The sequence below is a fragment of the Nicotiana tabacum genome, chromosome 22, assembly GCF_000715075.1.
Source record: "Nicotiana tabacum cultivar K326 chromosome 22, ASM71507v2, whole genome shotgun sequence".
Taxonomy (NCBI): domain Eukaryota; kingdom Viridiplantae; phylum Streptophyta; class Magnoliopsida; order Solanales; family Solanaceae; genus Nicotiana; species Nicotiana tabacum.
The window spans coordinates 147,502,925-147,527,552 of NC_134101.1; the positions used below are offsets into that span (position 1 = coordinate 147,502,925).

Sequence of the window (24,628 nt, forward strand, 5' to 3'; positions counted from 1 at the left end):
GAGCAAGCGTACGATAAAGTACCGAGGGAGATTTTGTGGAAATATTTGGAGACTAGAGGTGTTCCTGTTGCCTATATTAGGTTGATTAAGGACATGTATGATGAAGTAAAGACCCGAGTGAGGATGGTAGGTGGGGAATCAGACCATTTTTTGGTTATGATGGGGCTGCATCAGAGGTCAGCACTCAGCCCTTTTTTATTTGCTCTGGCGATAGACGTACTAACGCACCAGATCCAAGGGAAGGTGCAGTTGTGCATGCTATTTATAGATGATATTGTATTGATTGACGAGACACGAGATGATATGAACGCGCAATTAGAGGTATGGAGGCAGACCCTGGAATCTGAAGGTTTCAAGTTGAGCAGGAGCAAGACAGAATATTTGGAGTGTAAGTTCAGTGGCGAGACTCGAGGAGGGGAAGGGGAGATGAGGGTGGACTCGCAGGTTATCCCTATGAGAGGTAGTTTTAAGTACCTTGGGTCTATTATTCAGGGGATGGGGAGATTGATAAAGATGTCACACATCGTATTGGGGTGGGATAGATGAAATGAAGACTCACTTCTGGTGTTTTTGTGACAATAAGATACCACTGAAACTTAAGGGTAAGTTCTGCGGAGTGGTTGTCAGACCAACGATGTTGTATGTGGCTGAGTTTTGGCCAGTCAAGATCGCTAATGTCCAGAAGATAAAGGTAGCAAAGATGAGGATGTTGAGATGGATATGCGGGCACATCGGGTTAGATAGGATCAGAAATATGGTTATTCGCGACAAGGTGGGTATGGCCCCTATTAAGGACAAGATGTAGGAAGCGCGGCTTAGGTGGTTTGGTCATGTGAGGAGGATGAGGAGCACAGAAGCCCCGGTGAGGAGGTGTGAGAGGTTGATATTGGAGGGCCTACGGAGAATTAGAGGTAGGCCAAAGAAGAGGTGGGGAGAGGTGATTAGGCAAGACATGACGTAGCTTCAGCTGACCAAGGACATGACCCTTGATAGGAAGGTATGGAGGTCGAGGATTAGGGCAGTAAAGTAGATAGTCTAGAGTGTTCATAACAGTAGTACTGGCATGCAGTCTCGCTTTCTATTGGTAGTAGGTTTTTATGATTAACCGTTGTTTTCCTTCATTGTTGACCCTTACTATCTTGTTATTTTTATTCTGCTTTTATATGGCTTTTTGGTACTGTCCCTTCTTGTCTATATTTTCATTAATGTGGTACTTATGCTTTCCTGAGCCGAGGGTCTATTGGAAACAACCCCTCTATCCTCATAAGGTAGGGGTAAGGTCTGCGTACACACTACCCTCCTCGGACCCTGCAGTGTGAGATAATACCGGGTGTGTTATTATTGTTGTTGTATAGTGTATCACACAAATTACAATCAAGAATAATAATACAATTTCTATTCTACTCTCCCTCTCTTCTTCTTCCTTCTTCTCTGCACATCTTTTTACAATTGACTTCTCGAATTTCTTCCTAAATCAACTCTGCGATCCTCGAGTTTAGTGAGCTCCTGCAATCGCATAACAAACACATACATAAAATTTGAGTTAAAGCTATTGAGTTATGATGAACATGTTTTTGTTGCCCTACATCCTCCCCTTGACAATGATTATCAAAGTTTCTCTCTAGTAAAAGGGTTTTATACAAGGTTACTAAGTATTTCGATCTTAATATATTAACTGACAAAATCTATTGAGTTATGATGAACATGTTTTTGTTGCCCTACATCCTTCCCTGACAGTGATTATTGAGTTAAGAGTTAAAGTTATCCCTGACAGTGATTATTGAGTTAAGAGTTAAAGCTATTGAGTTATGATGAACATGTTTTTGTTGCCCTACATCCTCTCCTGACATTGATTATCAAAGTTTCTCTCTAGTAAAAAGGTTTTCTAGAAGGTTACTGAGTATTTCGATCTTAGATATATTAAGTAACAAAATCTTTATAATATTTTATTGCATATAAGATATTAGATGCTTCTGAACTGTTAATAAAAGATTAACAAAGGTTGTGGAGTGATAAGTATTTCGTCATCCTTAATCATACGTTTTGGGTTTGAGCCATGAGTATTAGAGCCGTTTTTATTAGGGAAGGCTTTAACCCCATGTGGAACGTTCGGCATGAATCTAGATTTAATCGAACTCCAATGCGTATACACTATTGAATGGCAAACCAAAAAGAGAAGTTATTATATAGTATTATCATAAATGTTTTTCTTATATGATTCTAGTTTTGTTGATGTCACGGTCATTCAAACTCTTGGGATTGTGATGTCCCTCCTAACGAAGGCAGAAAACAATCAGCACAAATCAATATCAACAAGAACGACAGCGAAATAGCGAAAAATAAAATTTTACAAGTAAACTTAAAAAAAACTTAAGCTCTTAGCAAAAATGCAATTCATGACAGAGACCGGAATCGAATTTGTTTGCAAGGGAAGTAGGTTTGCTACAAGTCAAATTAAAGAAACTAAGAAGAAGAAAATGAGAAGGATTCAGCACGACCACGTTAGCCATTGGTGTCCGTATTTGATACCTTAACACAAATTGGATTCCAGCATTGAGGGCAAAGGCTACTCCACATATGCTCCATGTTGCCTCATTGGTCAATTCAGGCGTTACATACTAGATGTGATGACTCTTTATAATGTTCATTTATTTTGATAGTAGCCTTACTGAGTAGTAGAAGACAAATAAGAGGATATAACTCTAAGAGGTCATTTGGTACTATAAATAAGTAAATGTAATCCTCAGATAAAAAATTTGTACCCTTAATTTAGTTTTTATTTGATTAATAATCCTGGGATAAGTTATCTCGGGTTAAAAATAATACCGAGATAATTTATATCTGCTAGAAGGTAGAATAGTAATCCCAAGATAAAATAGTAAAATTGAAAATTTCAGGATTAATACAACATATCAAACAGTCAATTAAAAATAATACTATGATAACTAATTCAAGCATAATTAATCTCAATATAATAATCCAGCATAACTTGTATTCAAACCAAACGACCCTAAAAATTTGGCGAATGGACTATATATCAATTCTCAAACATATCATATGAGAAGATTAAAATTCCACCAATTGTTAATGTTACCATAGACTATAAGACTGTCACATTTATTTATTGAGCGTTTGGATTTGGATTTTTGTAATAACTTACTTTTGGATTATTTTTTATTATTTAGTTCAACAAGTATTTTGATAAGTATTAATTCCGGAAATCGTAATCCGTTTGACAGTCTTAGACCAAACCTCTGTTTTAAAAGGAAGAATTGGGACTCGTCCGGGGCGGAGCCATTGACGGAGCCACCTTATAGAATGACACCCCTTCGTGGGAAAAATACACTGTATAAGTAGGTAAAAAATAAATTATATATATATACTATGTATTGACTCTCCTTAATTTTCTGATATACTTACTTTTATATATTTTGACACCCCTTAATAAAAAATTTGCCTCCGCCACTGGGCGGAACACTCGTAAAACGCCCCTGGGCTTATATGTGGGGCTTAGTTCCGTGAGACTTACGCCTCGACCATTGGGACTTATGCTCCAGACATGCCCAATGCCTAGCGTACTAGGTTCGCCTAAAAGAACTTTATGCTATTGTTTGTAACTAACCTTGTAAATCCTCAAATTTTCTTAATAAATCGTTGACTATTCAAAATTACTTTTTTTTCTTAATCGTAAATCATTAAGTTGAGAGTATTTTATGTCATAATTAAAATAAAATTAATTGCACATTATCCATTAAGACTGCTATGATAGTAAACTTTAAATAAATTTTTCATTGAAAAAGTATTTATTTATTAACTTTTGTTCTGTTTTATTGTATATTAGTCCATAATTTTTTTATAATTATTTTCCTAAATATTATTTTTTCAAGATACAATACTCATCAATTTAATAGTTTATTATTAGCTGTCACTCAAGTCCACCAAAATTTATTGTAAGCTGGAGCAATTGAAAACAAGGTTAGTACTTGCTACTATTTTTTTTGCCCTTTTTCTAGGATATCCTGAGTGGTTTCCTCACTGTATATCTCAGCAAAGCTTCGATTTTGACGACTTTGGCATTGCTTCAAAAGATTAGAAGACTTCTAATTTCTTGCATTTGCCCCTCTGTAAGTATGGCAAATTCAATGCTCATCACTGGAACTGAAAGTTTAAGTCTTTATAGGAGAATTTCCCCAAATGGGTTAGGCTTTGTCGGTTCAGATTTCAATGGCAATCAATTCACCAAGTTGGGTTTATCAATAACCAGTAATAAAATCAAAACCCTAAGTCCAAGGTGCAGTGTTTCAACATCTAGGCCAGCTTCACAGCCAAGATTCATACAACACAAGCAAGAGGCATTTTGGTTCTATAGGTTCTTATCCATTGTGTATGATCATGTGATTAATCCTGGGCATTGGACTGAGGATATGAGGGATGATGCACTTGAACCAGCTCACCTTAATGACAGGAATTTGACTGTGGTTGATGTTGGTGGTGGCACTGGTTTTACTACTTTGGGTATAGTTAAGCATGTGGATGCTAAGAATGTTACAATTCTTGACCAATCTCCCCATCAGCTTGCTAAGGCTAAGCAAAAGGAGCCTTTGAAAGAATGCAAGATTATTGAGGGTGATGCCGAGGATCTTCCCTTCCAAACTGATTATGCTGACCGATATGTATCTGCTGGAAGGTTTATGTCTGCTCCCTTTTTAACTTTTCAAGCTCAATTTTTGTTCTTATAATCATTGTTTATCACATAGAGGGCGTTTTCGAGTTGCATATAGTATAATAGATTGCCGTTCAGTTTGGATATTATAACTGAATTAATTGTAATGGTCTTAGCTGTAGCATTAGTCTTAGTGAGTACCAGTCGTTTTGATTCTCCATGTATTTGGACTCTTTATCCAACACTTGTATGTTTAATTTTCCCAAAGCTTGAATAGGATTTTTAGATGCTATGAGGTCACGGGTTCGAGCCGTGGTTCGGCCCTTCCCCGGATCCCGCGCATAGCGGGAACTTAGTGCACCTGGCTGCCCTTTTTTATTTAGAGGACTAATGGTCATTTTCAAGCAAGGGTTGTGCTGTCGCCTTCTCCAACCTGTATATCTATAATGTGAACTGTTGGAAAGCTACATGCATGTGAAAAAACTGAGAGAAATCTATTGACAATAGCATGTGAAAAAATTAGAGAAATCCATTGACAATATATAACGGTACTCACGTGTCACAGTCGTTTATAATTTGTCTGGATTCTTCACTTATAACTAGTAAAGTACAAATTATGGTAGTAGATCCCGTTATCAACCTACATGAATGTCTATAGTTTCTTTAAAGGAAATCAAAGTGTCTTATATCTGCATCTGGTAGTAGAAGTTGTGAAATGACCAGCTCAAATGAAAATAAAATTATGGTAGTAGATATTGGCATTGATTTATGTTAATATTTTCATTCTTCAATTGAAAAAGCTGTAAAGATTTTCTGAAATTCATCATAATGAAGTTCCTTGATCATCTTTTCCCTCTCAGTATTGAGTACTGGCCAGATCCACAACGAGGCATCAGAGAGGCGTACAGGATTCTGAAACCTGGAGGAAAGGCATGCCTAATTGGTCCTGTCCATCCTACCTTTTGGTTGTCGCGTTTCTTTGCTGATGTGTGGATGCTCTTCCCTAAGGAGGAAGAATACTTAGACTGGTTTGAGAAGGCAGGATTCGAGGATGTCCAACTTAAGAGGATTGGCCCAAAATGGTATCGTGGGGTTCGCAGGCATGGGCTTATCATGGGATGTTCTGTAACTGGTGTAAAGTCTACACCTGGCGATTCACCACTGCAGGTAATTTATCACTTTCCTCCACCAGTGCCCTAAAAAGTACTTATTTAGCAGTACATGAATTTTTTTTTCCTGACGTGATGACTTTGTTATTATTACATTTTTCTTGTTTTTTCTGTTTTGTGTGTGTGTGTGTGTGTGTCTTGGATAAAAAAGGGGGGGGGGTGTAATTGATTGAATGAGCATTTGTAATATCTACATAACGAGCAGAAGTGCTTTTTTCCCATGATATATGAGGGCATTAAATATGCCCAAGCACACTGAATTGCCTTAAAATGTTAGATGACACCTTTAACTTCTTAGGAATTAACTGAAGCCTGCTGAAGAAAGAATGTTTTATTTGGCTTTTTATAGAATATTGGTTTTCGAGTGAGGGATGATGATCTAGCTAGCATCATGATACAGTTCCATGAACACACAGCTTTATGTTCAACTGTTGTAGTTACAAGTTCTAATTGGGTTCTTTGAACTGTGAACATTTAACCAATCAAAAAAGGCAAAATACATAGTTTACCATCCACCTTGCACCCCAATCCCTCTGTTACACGCCCGTTGACCACGGGTTTAACGTTACACACCAAACCTTTCAAAAGTGTGTCAATGACACACCACTTTTGACCAGCCTAGTTAATACTCAATGTTGTGTATACACACGCTTATTTAAATTAAAAACAAACGATTCTTTAATTAAAAATGGACAACCCGACCCAAGCTTAAAATAAACCCCAATGTACAAGCTTTAAAAAGATAAAATAAAGTAGCTATGTGTCTTCCTCAACACCCCCCACCCCCTGGGTTTATCCTCTTCCCCAATCCTACCTCCACGTTGGCTCCTCCTCGAGTATCTCTTGCACGCCGGCTTCCTCCAACCCACCCTTCATCCCTTTATCTTCCCAATAATTTTCAGATCCACCGGTGGCCATAAAACTTATTTCCATCGCTGGAGCAGGGACGAGAACAGTGAAAGCTTGACCAAAGATTGTTCAGAAAAAGACTGAAAAAGACACAATTAGACCCAAAATTGCACTTGAAAAAACAAAAACAATCATTCAAACAAGCTTTGATTATGGATTTTGACTCTAACTTCTTTTAATTCCAGAGATGAGAACTCCTCCGACGCTCGGGAAAACTAGACCGACAATTACTAAAATCTACTGTTTCACCTAGAATCGATGGTTTTGTTAGGTTGATTTTGAATCAATTTTCACCAACCCGATTCAGGATGATTTAGATTTGCGAGTCAAGAAATCGAGATAATCGGTTTCTTAACCATTGCTGGGTTTTCTTTGTTTTTTTTTTGGTTTCTTTTCAGGTGATTTCTTAACCATTGTTGTTGCTTGTTTCTTTATGTTACATACAATGAAGATGATGATAGAAAAAAATGAAGAAAAAAAAAACTAGATATGTGGCGCTAAAATGAGGCTTCAGATACATTTTTTTATTATTCACTCACCTGCTTTCGGTGTAAAACACGCGCCTGTAATGGGTCAAAAGTGGTGTGTCATTGACACACTTTTGAAAGGTTTGGTGTGTAACGTTAAACCCGTAGTCAAGAGGTGTGTAACAGGGATTTGGGTGCAAAGTGGATGGCCATCAAAAAATAAATATTCTAATTGGTTGCATTAGAGTGAATTGTGAGTGGATGTTATGATGTTAGGCTTCTTCTGAATCTCCTCTTATCCCACTGGATTCTGGGCAACCTTCTTCGCCTCTTTTTTCTTTATACAGTTGGTAAAAAGTGTTACAAGTTCCTTCTCCTCCTTATATTTACCTTGTTGTATGTCACAATTGCAGCTTGGCCCAAAGGCAGAGGATGTGGCGAAACCTGTAAATCCATTTGTCTTTATGCTGCGGTTCCTTCTGGGGGCAATGGCAGCAACATACTATGTTTTGGTTCCTATTTACATGTGGGTTAAAGACCAGGTTGTTCCTGAAGGCGAACCTCTGTGAGATAGCTAGCAACTTACTAATTACTGGCTGACCAGCTTCTCCTGCTGCACCTGGTTCTAGTTAGCGCTGTTCTGTGTTTCCTTTGTATGCCTAGAATTTTGCGCAAATAAATCTGTTTTAATTGGAAAGCTTACTTGTCGACAAATTATGTTTGACATCTTAGCTTGGCTAGTGACTTAAGTTGATAGTTTTCTGAATGTAGACTGAACTCCCTTTTATTTATATCTGGATGGCTTAATTTCATCTTTTAAGTTTTGACTGTGCGTGAGAATGTATCTTTACCCCGCCAATGCTCCATTTTGTTCTGCAGTAAATCTTTCCCAGCAATTAAGAGATGGAAAGATCAGTGTTAAAAAAATTTATCCACGTCGATTTAGAGCCTGAGTCAATTGATAGTTGAGACTTGAAGGTGAATTCTTTAACCAATTTTACAACAATCGTGATACAGTGATTGTGATGGAGTTGATGAACAACATTAAGTTTAGATTGTGAGGATCACCTGTTAGAAACTTTTGCCATAGAGGCAGATGTTTCAGTTTCACAACATAAGCACGTTAAATTTCAGCTTGACTACTAGTCTTTCAGTAATTCCTAATCCAGAAGACTGCAACCTCTAGTAGAATTAACAAATCTTAGGGGTCACTTGAGTAAGGGATGGTAAAATTTTAAATTATTTGATTGGCACTTCATTTTCGGTATAAACAATATAATTATAATTTTGTAATGCAATTCCACATTATCCTATACCAAATCTAACACTGTAATTTCACGGAATTAAAATGCCTAAACCAAATAACTTTGATTTTATATTCAGTTTTTAATTTATGCAGCGACTATTTACTTCCTGCGTTATATTCTCTGCATATATTATCTTTGTCTGCATGCCGGGATAAGAGATAATAATTTCAGAATTAGATGCAGAATAATTTTGTCCCGCGCTTGGTTGGATTTTTGAATCCAAGATTAATTAAGGGATTAATTAATCCCGGAATAAATGACAAAGATGTCCTTCTCCAAGGCTATTTTAATCAATCCTAGGTTAAAACTGAAAATAAAAATTAATCTCAAATTATCTAGTATACACCAAACACATGTTTATAATAGGGAAAATGCATAAGTACCTCCTGACCTATACCGGAATCTCAACAACACACTTTATCTTTGCGGGATTTCTATTACCCCCATCCCCCAAACTATTTTTAAATGGAATAAATACCATCCTAAAACTAGACAACTAAACTCTTGGCAAGTGGTGAAGTACACGCGCTGCCACATGTATTTTTAGTATTTTTTTTTATTCTTTCTTCTTTTTCTTATCCTTTTTTCTTATTTCTCATTATTCTCATTTTTTGGTTATTTCATTCTCTTTCTTTTTGTTTTGGTCACAGGTGGCATAAAATGGTGGTCGTCGAAATTTCAAGAACACCATTTTTTTCGACGAATTTTTTTTTCCCGGCGATAAATTTTTATCCCGATCTGAGTATATTTTGCTTTGCTTATGAATAGATCTTTTTGAGAGTTTAATTTGTGTGTGAAAATGATAGAAAGAGAAAAAATAAAAATAGAATAAATGGAAGAAAAACACTAAGATAAAGTCGCCGGTGAATAAATATCTGCCGGAATTAGAGAAGAAACGAAAAAAGAAGTAAAAGAAAAAGACAAGAAAAAAGAAAAGGAAAAGGGAAAAAAAGTACTCCCTCCGTTCCAATTTATGCAAATATGTTTGATTAGGCACGTAGTTTAATGAAGACTTTTGAAATTTGTGGTCTTAAACAAGTCAAAAAGGGGCCTAGAGTATTTGTGTGGTTATAAAAGCTTCTCATTAAGGGTAGAATTATAAGTTTAAGCTAAATTGTTACTAAATTTAAAAATGGGTCATTCTTTTTGGAACGGACCAAAAAGGAAATAGGTTCACATAAACTGAAACAGAGGGAGTAAGAAAAAATGGTAAAAAAGCAACAAAAAAATATGAAAATCGTTTTTTCTTGCGTCTCACTCTCCCCAAAGGAGAGTGAAATGCACACTCTGCCACGTCCTTTAAGGGTACAAATAATTCTACTTTAAAATAGTTTAGGGAAGTAATAAAAACCCCGCAAAGGTAGAGTGTAGTTTAAAATCCGAATATAGGTCAGGGGGTACTTATGCATTTTCCCTTTATAATATACATTGTATTCCCCATTTTTAGTCTAATGAACCAAACATCTTCCAATAAAAATATATTCACTAAATAATCCCGTCATTATTTAATCCCTGTATTATAAACCCATCATTATAATCCCGAGAGAACTTGTTCACCTACCAAACGACCAAGACACCACCAATTATGATGACATTCGTCTTGATCGGATTAATGATGACATTTATGAAAATCCATATGCAAAATCTGGACTCCGGAAAAAGGTAAAACAATCAATGTCTAACTGCTGGTTTACTGAAATACAAAAATGATAACGAGTTGACAACCCCAGCTTAGCAACATCTGATGGAACAACGTTTAAAACTAAATAATAAGCTTTTTGCAAATTTAGTCACTCAGATATAAGCTTAATTCAAGGAAACAAATTAGTTTGTCCCGGTGGGACTGATATCCTCATATGAGACTAGACCCCTCTGTCGAGTTGGGGAGATTGACCTCGAACTACTGGGCGATTCAGATCCTACTTTTCTACTGTGCTTACTTGGAACAGCATCAGGAGATCGAGGAGTCGTTGAGTCGCGGCTTCTAGATCTTGAAGCTGACCTTCTAGTAGGAGAATTCTGATCATCCACGCGAGGCCCAAGACGAGACTTCAATCTGTCACTTATTGTCTGCCGCTTATCTGTAGGGGAAGCACTACGTGAAGGGCTCTTACTTCGACGCCTCTCACGCCTAGGATGAGCACTAGGGCTGTGAGAAATACTCCTACTTCGACTCCTTCGCCGATATCTACTGAACAAAGAAAAAGAAAAAGGGGGTTAAGGGATGTGAAGTCATTTTTCCATGGTTACAATATTAAATGGAACAAAAGAGTAAACCAAGAACTCAGAGATATCATAGACAGAAAAGAAATTGAAGCGCTCTAATACTTTGGACGTATGAAGAGACATTCACATAAAAAAGACCATAGAAAGGAACTCAGAAGGAAAACCTGGGCGGACTTCTGCCTCTTGGTGAGCGCCTGTATCGTCCCGGTGGAGAACACCCAGAATAGCTTCTATAACTTGAGTACCTAAAAAAGATAACAATGTATTCAGCATGCATAACAGACTTGCCCCTTCCACGGACAATTTTTAGATATGAACTCGATGTACCTATCACGATTCCCCTGAAAATTTCTCCCACCCTGGTAATAAGGCCTGTAAGGTGAACGCTCAGGAGATGGGGTGCGATAGCGTCTTGCAAATGAATACTGTTGAGTGAAGCCACGGCCTTTTCGGATTCGCTTTGAAGTTCCATCAGGAGAACGGTTTCTGGATAAATCCCTGCCAGGACTAGAGCGAGATGGCTGAGTAGCTTTTTGTGAAGGACTCTTTGGAAGACTTCTCTCCTTTGATTCAATTTGAAGACATCCATCATTATGGTCAAGTCTATCAGACACTTTTGCTGGGCTCATACTTCGACTGCTCCGGCAGCTGGGTCTTGGCTTCCCTCTGGGACTTGGTGTTGTACTTCTGTTAATCATGCAAAGAGAAAGACTTCACTTTGTGAAGATATGAAACTTATATGAACAGCTATACACAAGTACCACCACATCATGAAGCATTCAGTAAAGCATCATGCAAAGAGAAAGACTTCACTTTGTGAAGATATGAAACTTATATGAACAGCTATACACAAGTACCACCACATCATGAAGCATTCAGTAAAGTAAAGGAAGGGACCTGGATCTGCTGGAATGATCAGATTTATCATTGGTGGCGAGAGTCTTGTCAGTTGGTACATCCCCACCATGACCATTATTCGAAAGCTTACCATTCTTAGATACTTCACCCTCTTCAAGATTCTTTTGCTGTTTCAAAGCAGCTTGTCCTTTGAGAGGGATTGATGATTTCTTCCCCAAAGCTGTAACATAAGATGAACGAATAAATTGACAATTTTTTTTACAAGTCATGTTTTTCCACTTCCATGAATAAAATTAAAAATTACCTTTTCGTGTAGAATTACTGCGCCTGTCATTTTCATCATCAGAGCTATCACTGCTGCTGGTACTGTCTGTGCCACTAGAACTATCAGAGCTCCTGAATGCAATGGGAATAAAACAAATATAAACTTTGGTGGACTGAGACAGCGATAAAATACAGCATAATAACACAGATTACAGGGGCCAACAGAAAACAATACCGCTTGCGTTTCGATCTTTTACTTCGACGAACTCTTCTCCTCGTCCTCTTTTCGTCTTTTTTCTTCCCACGTCGACTCCTTTCTTTCTTAGTCGACCTCTTCCTCTTCTTACGCCTTCCATCACTTGAAGAGCTAGAAGAATAGGAGTCCAGCTCAGAATCTGAGTCAGAGCCTGAAGAGGAATCAGTATCTGACTCAGAACTGTAAGAATCAGATGAAGAGTATCTCCTCCTTTTCTTTTGCTTTCTGTCGGTGGATGCTTTGTGTTTCCCCTTTTCTCGACTGTCTGAACCATCATCAGGGGAAAGAGCTCTTGCTGACTTCTTATTTTTCCCTGGAGACAAGGCAAAAAATAAAGGAATGAACAACAGAAACGAGACCACACAGCAAAATCTCTTAGATGAGGCAGTAACACTGCAGAAGATTAGGAACATCTTAGCTTGGAGAGATAGTCACCTTTCTCTGCTTTGGTTGTATCATTAACTTTCCTCTCATCAGACATTTCGCCACAATCTACAATTTTCACAAGCCCAGATGGCTTCCCGTCAGCTGTCCCTACCTGTTCAATTTTCTTCACAAAATCCATTCCCTTCACTACTTTTCCAAAAACAACATGCTTCCTGCAACAGCAACATAGATGTTTCATGATAGAAACTAGGTATAGCTATAACCAAATTTATTTCTTCTCCTAGTAGGATTTGGAGTACAAGCCTACAGAAAGATAAAAGATGGTGAAACTAATGTGCACTCGTATATCAGATAAATACCCGTCAAGATGGGGAGTTCTCTTAAACGTAATGAAGAACTGGGATCCATTTGTATTAGGACCACTATTCGCCATCGAGAGAAGACCAGCCCCAGTGTGAACAACTTTAAAGTTTTCGTCTACATGGAGAAAAAGAATTACCATCATATAACCATTTATCAAACACTCAAAACATATATACTACTAATCTACCTGGAAATTTCCCTCCATATATACTCTCTCCACCAGTGCCTGCAAAACATCAAAAGTTCGTGTGCCTTACTTGTCTGGGCTAGAGTTTGGAAGTTAAAGAGTCCTCTGCACCAATTGAAAGTTCAGGGCCCAGAAGGGGAAAAAGCGTACCATTCCCTTTGGAGAAATCACCACCCTGTAGAAAACAAAAAGAAGTCATGGGATGATGATTATTCCCCAATATATTGACTACGGGAAAAAAATCTAGAAGCCCTATGTAGATTACAGAAGAAATATAAAGGCAAAAATAGCTATATTTTTTATGCCAACTATAGTCATCAAACCAAGCCCAAAAAGTTCATGAACTAGATCAGCTGATATTCACCCCTACACAATTAATTTCTCATTTGAAATAAATGACAAGCACAACGTTTACTGCACTGCATCAAAAATCCGTAAATTTTGTAAAGCACATGAAACTAAAAACTGAACAATGTTTCTCACTTTTAAGTTTTGACTTTCTTTTAGGAAGGGGGAAGTCTGAATTTATTATGATTAGTAGCTACCCCTTTTTAATCCCATAAGTTAGAAGAGAAAATAACAAAAAGTTTACTCATGATATTGGAGGGCCAGTAAGATGGGGCTGAATGATTAGAAATGTAATTCTCTGTGGATTGCAGAAAGAAAAAACATTGTGAACTTTGAACCCAAATTCCGGAATTATCTTATATCAAGCTGGAGGAAGCAATTGCATTTCCTATGAAACCCAAGCTTCGGTAGAATAAATAGCAAGGAATACACCAATTCCTACATTATTTATTCTCAAAAGATAACAAAGAATACAAGTATCAAAAAGAGAGAGAGGGATACTTGTGCCATAAACCCTTTGATTACACGGTGAAATAAGCATCCTTTGTAGTGCAGAGGTTTCCCAGTAGATACTCCAACTCCCTTCTCACCTTCAAAACATAACATACCAGCAAAACCACAACACTCATCAGATCAACCAATTATACCCGTGAAATAAACAGAGAATGCTATTAATGTAGAGAGTGAAAATGATGAGACCAATCAAAAGACCCATTCACAATGATTTATTGTTATCCAAGAATATGTGATTTATTAATGATTCAGTGCACCACATGAATAAGAATCTATTCAAGTTTTTTAAACCAACCTTTGCCCTCATCCCAAAAATATAATAATTAGCAGTGTTGAGAAAATGGACATGGTCTAACTCAAGCCCAAAGCTAACTCGTGAAGTGAGGACTATCCAAAACCACATAAGAAGACAACAGCTCATTCCCTTAAGCAATGTTGGAAACTAATGCCCAACGCACGCCCAGCATTTCGAATGGTGCTCATAGGCCTATATTGTGGCAGGGCAGAGATTATTTTCCTTAAGGCCACGGGATCTCATAAAACAATGGATAGTCTCTCATTTTTCGGACCAGCATTATTAGTGGTGTTCACAGGCCTACATTGTGGCAACGTAGAGATGATTTTCTTTAAGGCCCTTCACAATAACTCAGGACTTCTATCCCACTATTTAACACACATTTAGAACCTAGTGGGGTCTCAAGCAAAGTACTTCGCTAGCACAAACCACAAAGCAAATAATGTTACAGGCAATATACCTGTGCAGAGTGACCTGAAATTTTCTGCAGTCCTCGGGACAATATCTGCAAAGAGCTGCACATTTCCCCCCCAAAAAAAGGCTAATTGGCTTGCATGATATATCAAAACAGTTTCAAGACATAGTTTCATATGGAAGAAAAAGAAAAACTAATCCATGAAGCTTGGTAAGCTTCATATATGTTACCTCAATAACAATTCTTTCTGCAGGATTTCCATCAATAGATACATCTAAGAATACGAGAGGATTTTTCTTCTTCTTCATCCTGAATCTCAGGCCCTAAAGATGTAGAAATATCATTTCAAGTTAGAATATATTCTGAACAAAAGACTAAATCTCGAATAAGACTCTACCTACCAAAGACTCGCGGGGGAAGGGGGGGTGCTAGTAGAGCATGGCACTCCTGGGATATAAGTGTATCCTGCCCAACTCGTCCAAACTTTAGCAGCTTGAATTGGAAATAAATTCAATTATGAGTCAGTTCAGGCACAACCCAAATTAACCCATAAAAAATCTAGTCATGTAACCAAAAAAAGAGGTTCTATGCAATTTCATCCACTTTCCCTCTCTATAAAGAATATAAAAGTTATTTTTCTTAGTTTGATTTGGTAACCAGACAAATTATAAAAGAGAAAGCCCCAGGGCCCAGCTCAAGTGGCAAAGGGTGGTGGATTTGTGTCTTAGGTCACAGGTTCAAGCCCCCACACCATGCAAAGCAAAGCCTGGTATTTAAGTGGAGAAGAGTAGAGGGGCGGGCACATTATCCACCGAGTTTCGAAGGCTGCGGTTGGTCCAAAGGATCGGCTCCAGACGGATTTCTCGGTCATCAAAAAAAAAATTATAAAAGAGAAAAAAATGAAAAAATGTTTGAGTTACAGAGTTATGAGCCATTTAGTCCAAATTAATCTGCCTAATGTTGACCCAGCCTGCCCATTTGACACCCCTCTATTACTTGTTGAGTATATTGCACTTCATTGCTTACAACAAGTATCAATTTGCCTTCTCTCTCCCGTCAATGGAAATTGTGTTTAGGCAAGAACCTATCATAACAATTTCTTGTCTGTAGAACAAAACACAAAACCCCCAACTGTCCAATATCACATATTCAACCAATTGAATACCTCTACCAAGATTGAAGCTTTACAGCAAACAGACACAATGAGAGACAGAGAGATCCTAAACCCTACCTATTTCTTTGTATGGAAAAATTACGAAAGAAATATCAACTTTTTTTCTTTTTGGGGAAAAGGGCAGACTCTTAAGCCCCAATAATCAGCAGCTACAACACAGATCGATGAAGCACCGGGTTAACATTGTAAAAGCGCAAAATTTGCAGAGAATGCTGAAGAGAAATTAAGTTTTTTAAAGAAGGTTCTTTTTTAATATTTTCGGAAAAGGAAACTCTTAAACCCTAATAAAGCAGAAGCTATAAAACGAATCGATATGCTCCAGATTCTTTATCAGTATAAAGCCGCAAAATTTGCAGATGGGTGTGAATACGAAAGCAAGATTTCATCAAAGAGTAACAAATTGCAGAAACAACAACAATAACAAGAAACAGAACAAAAAAAAAAATCAAGAACTTAAAGAGTGTAATTTACTTATACAACAGCAACTGAGTGCTCCCAGTGAAGTGAAGTTGACGTCGAAAGCTGCGGATTAAGCTAACAAAGAGAAGCGTCCATTTGTTTCCTCGGAGGCGCGACGGAAGTGATGAGAGGCGAGGGTGTGCGTACAGTGTGTTGTGTTCACTCTTTTGTAAACGTACTTATTACCCACAGAAAATTATGCTAGTACCAATGGTAATAATGGGAAATTAGAGTTTCCTATGATTAATTTCTGAACGAGTTAAAAAAATTACACTATTAGTTAATTTTAGATATAAATACAAATAAATATCTATAATAAATGAAATAAAAATTTTAAAAATAACACAAATAAGCTGCTATAACATAGTGATTAGATTATGCTAGCAGTGAAATTAGTAATTTAAAAATAACATAAATTTATATTGGACGAAAATATTCAATGAAAGAAAATATCAAGTTTAAAAAACACAAGTGAAGTACTTGTATGTCTACAGACCTAGGATCTCGACCACAAGATGATGGTGAGATGAGAAGGTACAAAGAGATACTAAAACAAACAAATAATGATATACTAGGAAGTTACCAAATAAGCCTTTAAAAAGTGTAAAAAGTTTTTTTTTTTTTTTTTAACAAGAAGAAGCTAGACTCCTTTTTATGCTAATTAACTTTATTTGGTTTTATTCATTATCTTCGCGTGTACAGTATGGGAAAAGTTCTACTTGAAATATTTACTATTTATGCTAATATAATGATTAAGATTTTTTCATATAAATGTGCTAAAATATTATTCTTTCCTTCTTTTCTTTCAATAATGGAGAACTTTTTCAAGGTTCTTTGTATAATAGAAATAGTCGCACTTAATGACAGACATCTTATTAAGGGGCTCTATGATTTGCTTCCTTATCAATCGTTGGCTCCTTACTAACTAGAAAATCATTAATTACACTCTTAAAAGTAGGGGCGGACGTTCGATACTTCGGTACAGTATTTATGAATTACATTTTGGTATTTTGGTATTGGTTTATCAATTGTGCATACCAAATACTGTACCAAAGTAGTTCTTACGGTTTGGTATTTTTTTGTTTGGTATGGTACGATTCAGGACAATTTCGGTATCGCACCATCCCTATCTAACGTGACAAGAAGTGGCATTGTCCTGAGGGCAACATGGTTTCCAAATTTCTGCCATCTTTCAGTTGTCTTACTTGCGTTTAATAAAAGTTTTTCTTAGTCATTTCATGGAGCATATAAAGTCCTCACCATATGATCTAAATTTAAGCTTAATTAGATGGAGAAAATTATTTTGCGGATGAACGGCTATTACAAATAACCATGTTTTGATGTGCATAAATAAGCTCCAATCACTTAGTGTTGTTTAAAGATATGGATGTGAAGAGTAGTGGCGTCTGTTGCGTAACTCGTAAGCCTATGGGAATTAGGGAGCTTGGGATGTTGGGCTTAGGTTTATTGGATCAATAAATAAAAATAGAAGTGAGCTTAGACTTAAATAATTCGATATTTCAGTATACCAAAATACTGAAACCTCGATACCGAGTACTGTACCGAAATATCAAATAACTGAAAAATTAATACTGAATTATATCGAAATACCGTATTAATTCGGTCTGGTTCAAAATTCAATTTTTCGGATTTTATGCTCACCCCTACTTAAAAGCCATTATTTTTTCCTGTAATGGAGAAGTCCTAAATGACTTGTATTAAAAGTCAGTGATACGGAAAGGGAAGAAAAAAATTAATAAACTAGAAAATTTGAAAGAAAAAAGAGTAGCAAGGATGTAAGGCACACAAAACATATTGATAGAAATAATCAGATCGAGGAAAGATAGAGAGACAATATTTTGATTAATAAATCAAACTTTAGCTGTACTTGTGAAATTATGCCTGCGGAAGTGAAGGATGTCATGAAAAATATAAGCATTAGAAAATCATGTAATCAAAATAGAATCATTATAGAGGGTTGGAAAAGCTATGAAACGGTTAGAATAACATGACTTATCAAACTTTTAATATTATGCCAAACTTTGGAAGGATGTTGAACGAGTGGGAAAAAACTACATTGATTCCAATATATTTTAAGAATAAGATGGATACTCAAACTTGTGCAAGCTATCATAGCATTGAATATGAGACCATAAAACTTTAAAAATAGTGATAAAATATAGATACATGAACGATATAAGAGTGATTGAGGACTAGTATGAATTAATATCTGATAGATTTACAAAGGAGACCATATTTTCGCTAAAAAGATGGATGGAAATTTAATTTATAAGAAGAGAAAAAGCTAGTTACATGATATTGTTCATTGACCTATAGGAGAATAATTGTATAATAAAGTACCATAAAAAGTTATTTAGTGGATGTTGGAGAAGAAATAGATCCATACTATATTAAATAAATAAATGTATAAAGAATACAATATGTATGAAGGAGTTATCCCACATGATTTGTATATCCAAGAAGATTCCCATCAACTATGTTTGCAACCTTTGCGGTAGATTGATCACTCCCTTCTCTCTATCTATTGCAATGTTATATGGTTGATGTTGCACATGTGCATTAACATATCATCTTGATCAATATTTTTCAACTCCTCTACTTTCTCTACTTTAAAACTACTAGGCTGAGCTAGTAGAGATTCAATTTTTAGCTCTATGTAGTTACTGACACCGAGATCTTTTTGGTATTGCCTTCTCCCTCTATCTGTCCAGTGAGGCAGATTCACTGAATGTCACATCTCTACTGATAATTTATCCTAGATTCTTTTGAGCTATGCACCACAACCTATAACCTTTCACTCCACATGTCTGAGTGGTGATCGGAGTTGTCTAAAAGCTGTTGATGATGATGCTAAATTTGGCACAGAAGACGGGGCACGCAAGCTTCTCTCTTCTGAACAAATTAATTCAGAAGGACCTGGTCCATGGTCTGCCCATGTCAAAGTTCAAAATACAGAAGGTATGTGATGCTTATGCTAGAGGAAAGCATGTGAAGTCTTTTTAAGTCTAAAAATGATGTTAGCACATCAAAACCACTCGATCTTCTGCATATGGATCAGTGTGGCCCTATGAGAGTGCAAAGTAGGAAAGGAAAAAGATACATATTTGTGATAGTGGATGACTACTCCAGATTCACATGGACTCTGTTTCTTAGAACTAAAGATAAACTTTTGAGGTGTTTGTGGCTTTTGTGAAGAAAATCTAGGTGAAGATGGAGTCTAGAGTCGCATGTATCAGATCAGATCATGGAACAAAATTTGATAATGCCAAGTTTGATGAGTTCTGCAATGAAAATGGCATTACTCACAACTTCTCAGCTCCTAGAACCCCCCAGCAAAATGGAGTAGTAGAAATGAAGAATAGAACTCTTGAAGAAATGGTAAGAACAATGTTGATCGATAGTGGAATTGCAAAGAACTTCTGGGCCGAAGCGGTCAACACTGCCTGCTACTTGGTGAACAGGTGCATGATCAGATCTCTCCTGAACAAAACCCCCTATGAGTTGCTGAATAGAAGAAAACCCAAGATGACTCACCTAAGAACATTTAGGTGCAAATGTTATGTTCTCAACAATGAAAATGATCAGCTTTGCAAATTTGATGCCAAGAGTGATAAAGGAATATTTTTAGGGTATTCTTATCAAAGCAAAGCTTACAATATATACAACAAGCGGACTCAATGTGTTGAGGAAAGTTTTCATGTTATCTTTGATGAGTCCTATCCTTTCTATGATAAAAATGCTAAAAATGATCAAGATGGAGAGCCTTACTGGTTTCTGGTGAAGTCATTGACATGACAAATGAAAATGCAGATATGATGAGCCAAGTGAAAGAGTTGAGTGGAGACAATGCTGCCTCTTCTTCAATGGAACCCGGTACCTTAATTACAACCACTGAAGCTGAAGAAATAGTGGTTGATGTAGTACATGGTACTCCACTAGTACCTGAGAGAAGAACACAAGAGAACCAGTTAAACATACCCACCCCCTCTATAAATGAACCTCAAATGCCTAACTGGAAACATAAAAGTTCTCATCCTCTTGACAACATAATTACTCTTCTAGATTCTGGAGTATAAACTAGGTCAAAAGCCAGAAATTCACTTGCCTTCTCAGCCTTTCTCTCCCAAATAGAACCCAAAAATATCAAGGAAGCCCTGAAAGATGCATATTGGATTACAATCATGCAAGATGAGCTGCATCAGTTTGAAAGGAATAATGTCTGGCACCTGGTACCTAGACCCTCAGATCGAACCATTATAGGAACCAGGTGAGTATTCAGGAACAAGCTTGATGAACATGGAAACACAACAAGGAGCAAGGCCAGGCTAGTAGTTCAAGGTTACAATCAGGAGGAAGGGATTGATTATGATGAAACGTTTTCTCCTGTCGCTCGCATGAAAGCTATTAGAATCCTAATCGCTTTTGCATCTCATATGGAATTCACCTTGTTCCAAATGGATGTTAAAAGTGCATTTCTGAATGGACTTCTTAAGGAAGAAGTCTATGTGAAGCAACCTCCAGGGCTTGAATGTCATAAACAGTGTTTAAAGTGGACAAAGCATTGTATGGGTTGAAGTAGGCTCCTCGAGCTTGGTATGAAAGGCTGTCAAAGTTCCTCTTAGAAAATGGCTTTAAAAGAGGAAAAATTGACAACACCTTGTTTTTAAAGAAACGGGGAAGGAACCTGCTCATTGTTTAGGTCTATGTTGATGATATCATTTTTGGGGCAACAACTGACTCTCTGTGTGAAGAATTTGCAAAACTCATGGGAAGTGAATTCGAAATGAGTATGATGGGGGAGCTGAATTTCTTCTTGGATCTTCAATTGAAGCAGTCCACACAGGGTACATTCATTTTTTCAGCAGAAATACATCAAGGAGCTCTTGAAGAGGTTTGATATGGAAGTGTCAAAAGTGATAGACACTCCCATTGCAACTGCTACTCGGCTGGACATGGATGAAACTAGATCTCCTGTGAATCAAACTATGTATAGAGGCATTATTGGGTCTCTTCTCTATCTCACTACTAGTAGACCCGATATTATGTTCAGTGTGGGGCTATGTGTAAGATTTCAATAAGATCCCAAGGAATCTCATTTGAAGGTTGCCAAAAGAATTTTGAGATACCTTAAGGGTACACGAGACCTGGCCCTGTATTACCTCTCAGGTGATAGTTTTAATCTCATTGGATATGATGATGCTGGCTATGCAGGTTATCTTGTGGACAGGAAAAGCACTTCTGGAATGGCTCACTTTCTAGGATCATGTCTCATCTCTTGGGGCAAAAGGAAGCAAAACTCAGTGGCTCTTTCAACAGCTGAAGCAGAATATGTAGCTGGAGCATCCTGCTGTGCTCAACTCCTATGGATTAAGCATCAACTAGAGGATTTTGGGGTGTTCACTGAGTATGTGCCTCTTCTATGTGATAACACCAGTGCATTTAACATGGCTAAGAATCCAGTTCAACACAAAAGAACCAAGCACATTGATATGAGACATCATTTTCTGAGGGACAATGTGGAGAAAAGGTTGATATGCATGAAGTTCTGCATCACAGAAGACCAAATTGCAGATATCTTCACCAAAGCATTGAGTAGGGAACATTTTGAAAGAAACAGGGTGAAGCTGAGGCTTTTGAAGCCCAATTGAGCACCTGATTCCTCATCAATTGGCTATGAAAATCACCTTCAGGTAAAACTAGCTAAAGTGTTTTCTGGCCAAGTCTAACTCACTTCAATACCGTTACAGGTAAACATGCATGCTGAGTATAGAAGCTGTAGATACAGTGCATGGATGATATAAAAGGATTGATATTTTCAAATAACAGGTCAAGAACCTAGTTCTTGTACCAAAGATTAGTAGTTCTGTGCATTTTTTAATACACGTCTTGAAAAGATACAAAAATCAACTGCTATGTCATCCACTTTTCAGACCCTGCTGTCACGTCTCTTCATTTCAGATAGTTCCATCTCCCTCTGCAATGTTGCACTTCTCCAAGCACAACTGTCATTTCAGAACCGGTTCCTATCTCTCTCTTCATAATTATCCACTCTTAATAAAACCCTTCTCTTTTCTCCACAAACCATAAGTCCTCCATTAGAACTTCTCCAAATCACCTTCTCTCCATCTCTTCAATGGCTGACACAAACTCCAAAATCCCTGCCTCAATCGTCCGTAATACTGAAAAAACCATAGAGTCCTTCGTCCCTACTGAGTCATCTATAACCACTCCTGCTCTCACCGATGAAATCACCCCTAACCCAGATTGCCCGTCTCTCTCCATACCAAAAACCGCAAAAATTGTTGATCCGTCATCTCTATCTTCTGAGGTTCCCATCGATCAAAGAAAAAGTGGAGAACAAGGTCAAAGTCCTAAGGTCACAGAGGTTTCCGCCATTGTTTTTATAGATTCTGCGGTGGCAGTAGAGCCTATTGAGGAAAAAAATGTCGTAACCATCTTTGTGGTATCTGCTGACGGCATCCTGCATGAGATAATTTCTCAGAAAAATGAGATACAGGGTATGGGGATAGAAGGAGCCATAGTGACTGTTAAGGGCTCTGCACTAGCAGAAACTACTGGGCCCTCACGTGAGGGACCTAACCTCTCTCCGGAGGACCCAGGTCAGGGTTCTCACTCCCAGACCAGTTCTGCTCCTGCATTTGCTATTGCGCCCTTGGACATTCAAGTCCTTGAGATGAGGTCTAGCGATGAGGAGGATCTAGACAACCTGGCTCTTGATGCTTTCATAGTCAAGCGAAGGGTGGTGTCCACTCCTAAGTCTTCTACCAAGCGACCTACTACCAGGTTGCAAGCAAAGGTAGCCTATGACTCTACCCTTCAAAAGAGGAAAAAAAGTAGTAAGAAGCAAAGGAGGAGATTGGTGAAAGACAATGTGATAGTGTGTAATAAGGATGTTCCAGTGGTGGAGTTTGAAGAGGAACCAACTGAGGAACCTAGTTCCATAGTAAGAAGGTCCCAAAAGAAGAAGGCATCTGCTTCCATAGAAAATGTTACAACCCCAGTTCCAAGTTGAAGGATGTTGAGAGTGAGCTCTCCGTTTTTGATGAGGGTGTGTTAGTCAAGTGTAAGGGAAAAGCAAAATCAAGTGGTGTTAAGTTTGGCAAACGTAAGTCTAAAACCGTTAAGGATCCTGGTTCTGTGAAAAAGCTGAGGAGTGAAAGTAGTTCTACTTCAGAATGCCTAAGGCACCAAAAGGTTCTGCTGGGTCGTACTTTTGACAGAGCGATCTCTGATATGGCTGGTATGCGGCAAGTTCATGCAATGGTTGATTTCCAACGATGGGGGCATCTGTTTCAAATGGATGCACCTAGAGTGTATGAGGACGAGGTTCAAAGCTTTTATGCCAGCCTCTTCCCCGTTGATACCGACCATATCTGTGCCTTGGTGAATAATGTGGACATTGTGTTTGAAGTGAGTTTGCTTGGGGATATTCTCAAAGTCCCTATGGATGGTGTGTCTAGTGTGAAGGATGCTGTCACACCTCCTTTTTCCTATCCCCGGAAGGGTGTAAGAGAGTTTTTTCCAATTTAAGTAACAACCGAAACATGATTATTTATTAAAATAAAAGTCGCCACTTGGGATAATTTATGGTGTCCCAAGTCACCGGATTAGAATCCTGAATCGAGGAAAAATTGACTTTGTTTTATAGTCCGCGAACACAGAAATTCAGGTAAGGAATTCTATTAACCCGGGAGAATGTGTTAGGCATTCCTGGATTCCGTGGTTTTAGCACGATCACTCAACTGTTATTATTGTCCTATTTATTTGATTTTAAAACATATTTGAAACCTATGTGCATTTTTATTCCTTTTAAAACCGCTTTTAATGATCCGATTATTATTCAACTAATTACTTTGGTTACACATTGTGAATCGTGTCACGGGAACCGCACCCACAATCCATAACGTATTTATTTTATTAACAAGATTAAGTTGTGTCCGGTCACATAAATGTAGCCCCGGATTTTAGAAATTAAGCATCACAACTGCGTCACGGGAACCATACCCGCATCTATGACAGTTTATTTAATTAAACGCGCCTAAAGCAAACTACGAGAGTTCAAGGCATTTTGTTTTAGAGTAATTTTGTATTTATGTGAGGGCCGTACATAATGGATTTTATTTGTGTATGATGCTCCTCAATTTATCTTAGGAAAAGAATTGTATTTAGCTAAGGCAAACTTTAATACTCCTACTTACATCTAAAAAACTAAGTATCACACCCACGTCACGGGAACCGTAACCGTTGTTGTAATAGTTCTATTGCGCACCTAAAGCAAACGACGAGATTCATTTTAGTAACTAAGTTATAAAATACGAGGGCCATG

General features: G+C 37.6%; 2 protein-coding genes across 10 annotated transcripts; one reads left to right on the forward strand and one right to left on the reverse strand.

Annotated features, from left to right (window-relative positions):
• Positions 1-3,931: 3,931 nt before the first annotated feature.
• LOC107793127 (2-methyl-6-phytyl-1,4-hydroquinone methyltransferase, chloroplastic) lies at positions 3,932-8,028 on the forward strand. Its single transcript, XM_016615408.2, has 3 exons — positions 3,932-4,687; positions 5,524-5,830; positions 7,622-8,028. Exons 1-3 carry the CDS (start codon positions 4,131-4,133, stop codon positions 7,775-7,777), a joined length of 1,020 nt encoding a protein of 339 aa, XP_016470894.1. The 5' UTR covers positions 3,932-4,130; the 3' UTR covers positions 7,778-8,028.
• A 2,140-nt stretch (positions 8,029-10,168) lies between these two features.
• Positions 10,169-16,451, reverse strand: LOC107793128 (peptidyl-prolyl cis-trans isomerase CYP63). 9 transcript variants are annotated; one of them, XM_016615414.2, is made up of 15 exons: positions 16,273-16,451; positions 15,029-15,119; positions 14,858-14,950; positions 14,673-14,727; positions 13,906-13,994; positions 13,207-13,231; positions 13,057-13,095; positions 12,866-12,983; positions 12,555-12,718; positions 12,099-12,432; positions 11,904-11,995; positions 11,639-11,819; positions 11,069-11,428; positions 10,906-10,986; positions 10,169-10,703 (listed from the first exon to the last, which is right to left on the reverse strand). In XM_016615414.2, exons 3-15 carry the CDS (start codon positions 14,933-14,935, stop codon positions 10,340-10,342), a joined length of 1,980 nt encoding a protein of 659 aa, XP_016470900.1. In that variant the 5' UTR covers positions 14,936-14,950; positions 15,029-15,119; positions 16,273-16,451; the 3' UTR covers positions 10,169-10,339. The 9 variants fall into 9 exon arrangements, with proteins under 9 accessions (XP_016470900.1, XP_016470895.1, XP_016470897.1 ...); XM_016615409.2 differs by having other exon boundaries at positions 10,169-10,706; XM_016615411.2 differs by having other exon boundaries at positions 10,169-10,706; positions 14,673-14,761.
• Between the last annotated feature and the right edge of the window lie 8,177 nt (positions 16,452-24,628).

Excerpts from the sequence above, each read along its gene's own strand:
- LOC107793127 (XM_016615408.2), top strand. The coding sequence starts at position 4,131 with ATGGCAAATTCAATGCTCATCACTGGAACTGAAAGTTTAAGTCTTTAT. Across the intron at positions 4,688-5,523 it reads CGATATGTATCTGCTGGAAG|TATTGAGTACTGGCCAGATC; the intron begins GTTTATGTCTGC and ends TTTCCCTCTCAG. Across the intron at positions 5,831-7,621 it reads CTGGCGATTCACCACTGCAG|CTTGGCCCAAAGGCAGAGGA; the intron begins GTAATTTATCAC and ends TCACAATTGCAG.
- LOC107793128 (XM_016615409.2), bottom strand. The coding sequence starts at position 14,935 with ATGAAGAAGAAGAAAAATCCTCTCGTATTCTTAGATGTATCTATTGAT. Across the intron at positions 11,996-12,098 it reads AAAAGATCGAAACGCAAGCG|GAGCTCTGATAGTTCTAGTG; the intron begins GTATTGTTTTCT and ends CATTGCATTCAG. Across the intron at positions 10,707-10,905 it reads AGAGGCAGAAGTCCGCCCAG|TAGATATCGGCGAAGGAGTC; the intron begins GTTTTCCTTCTG and ends TTCTTTGTTCAG.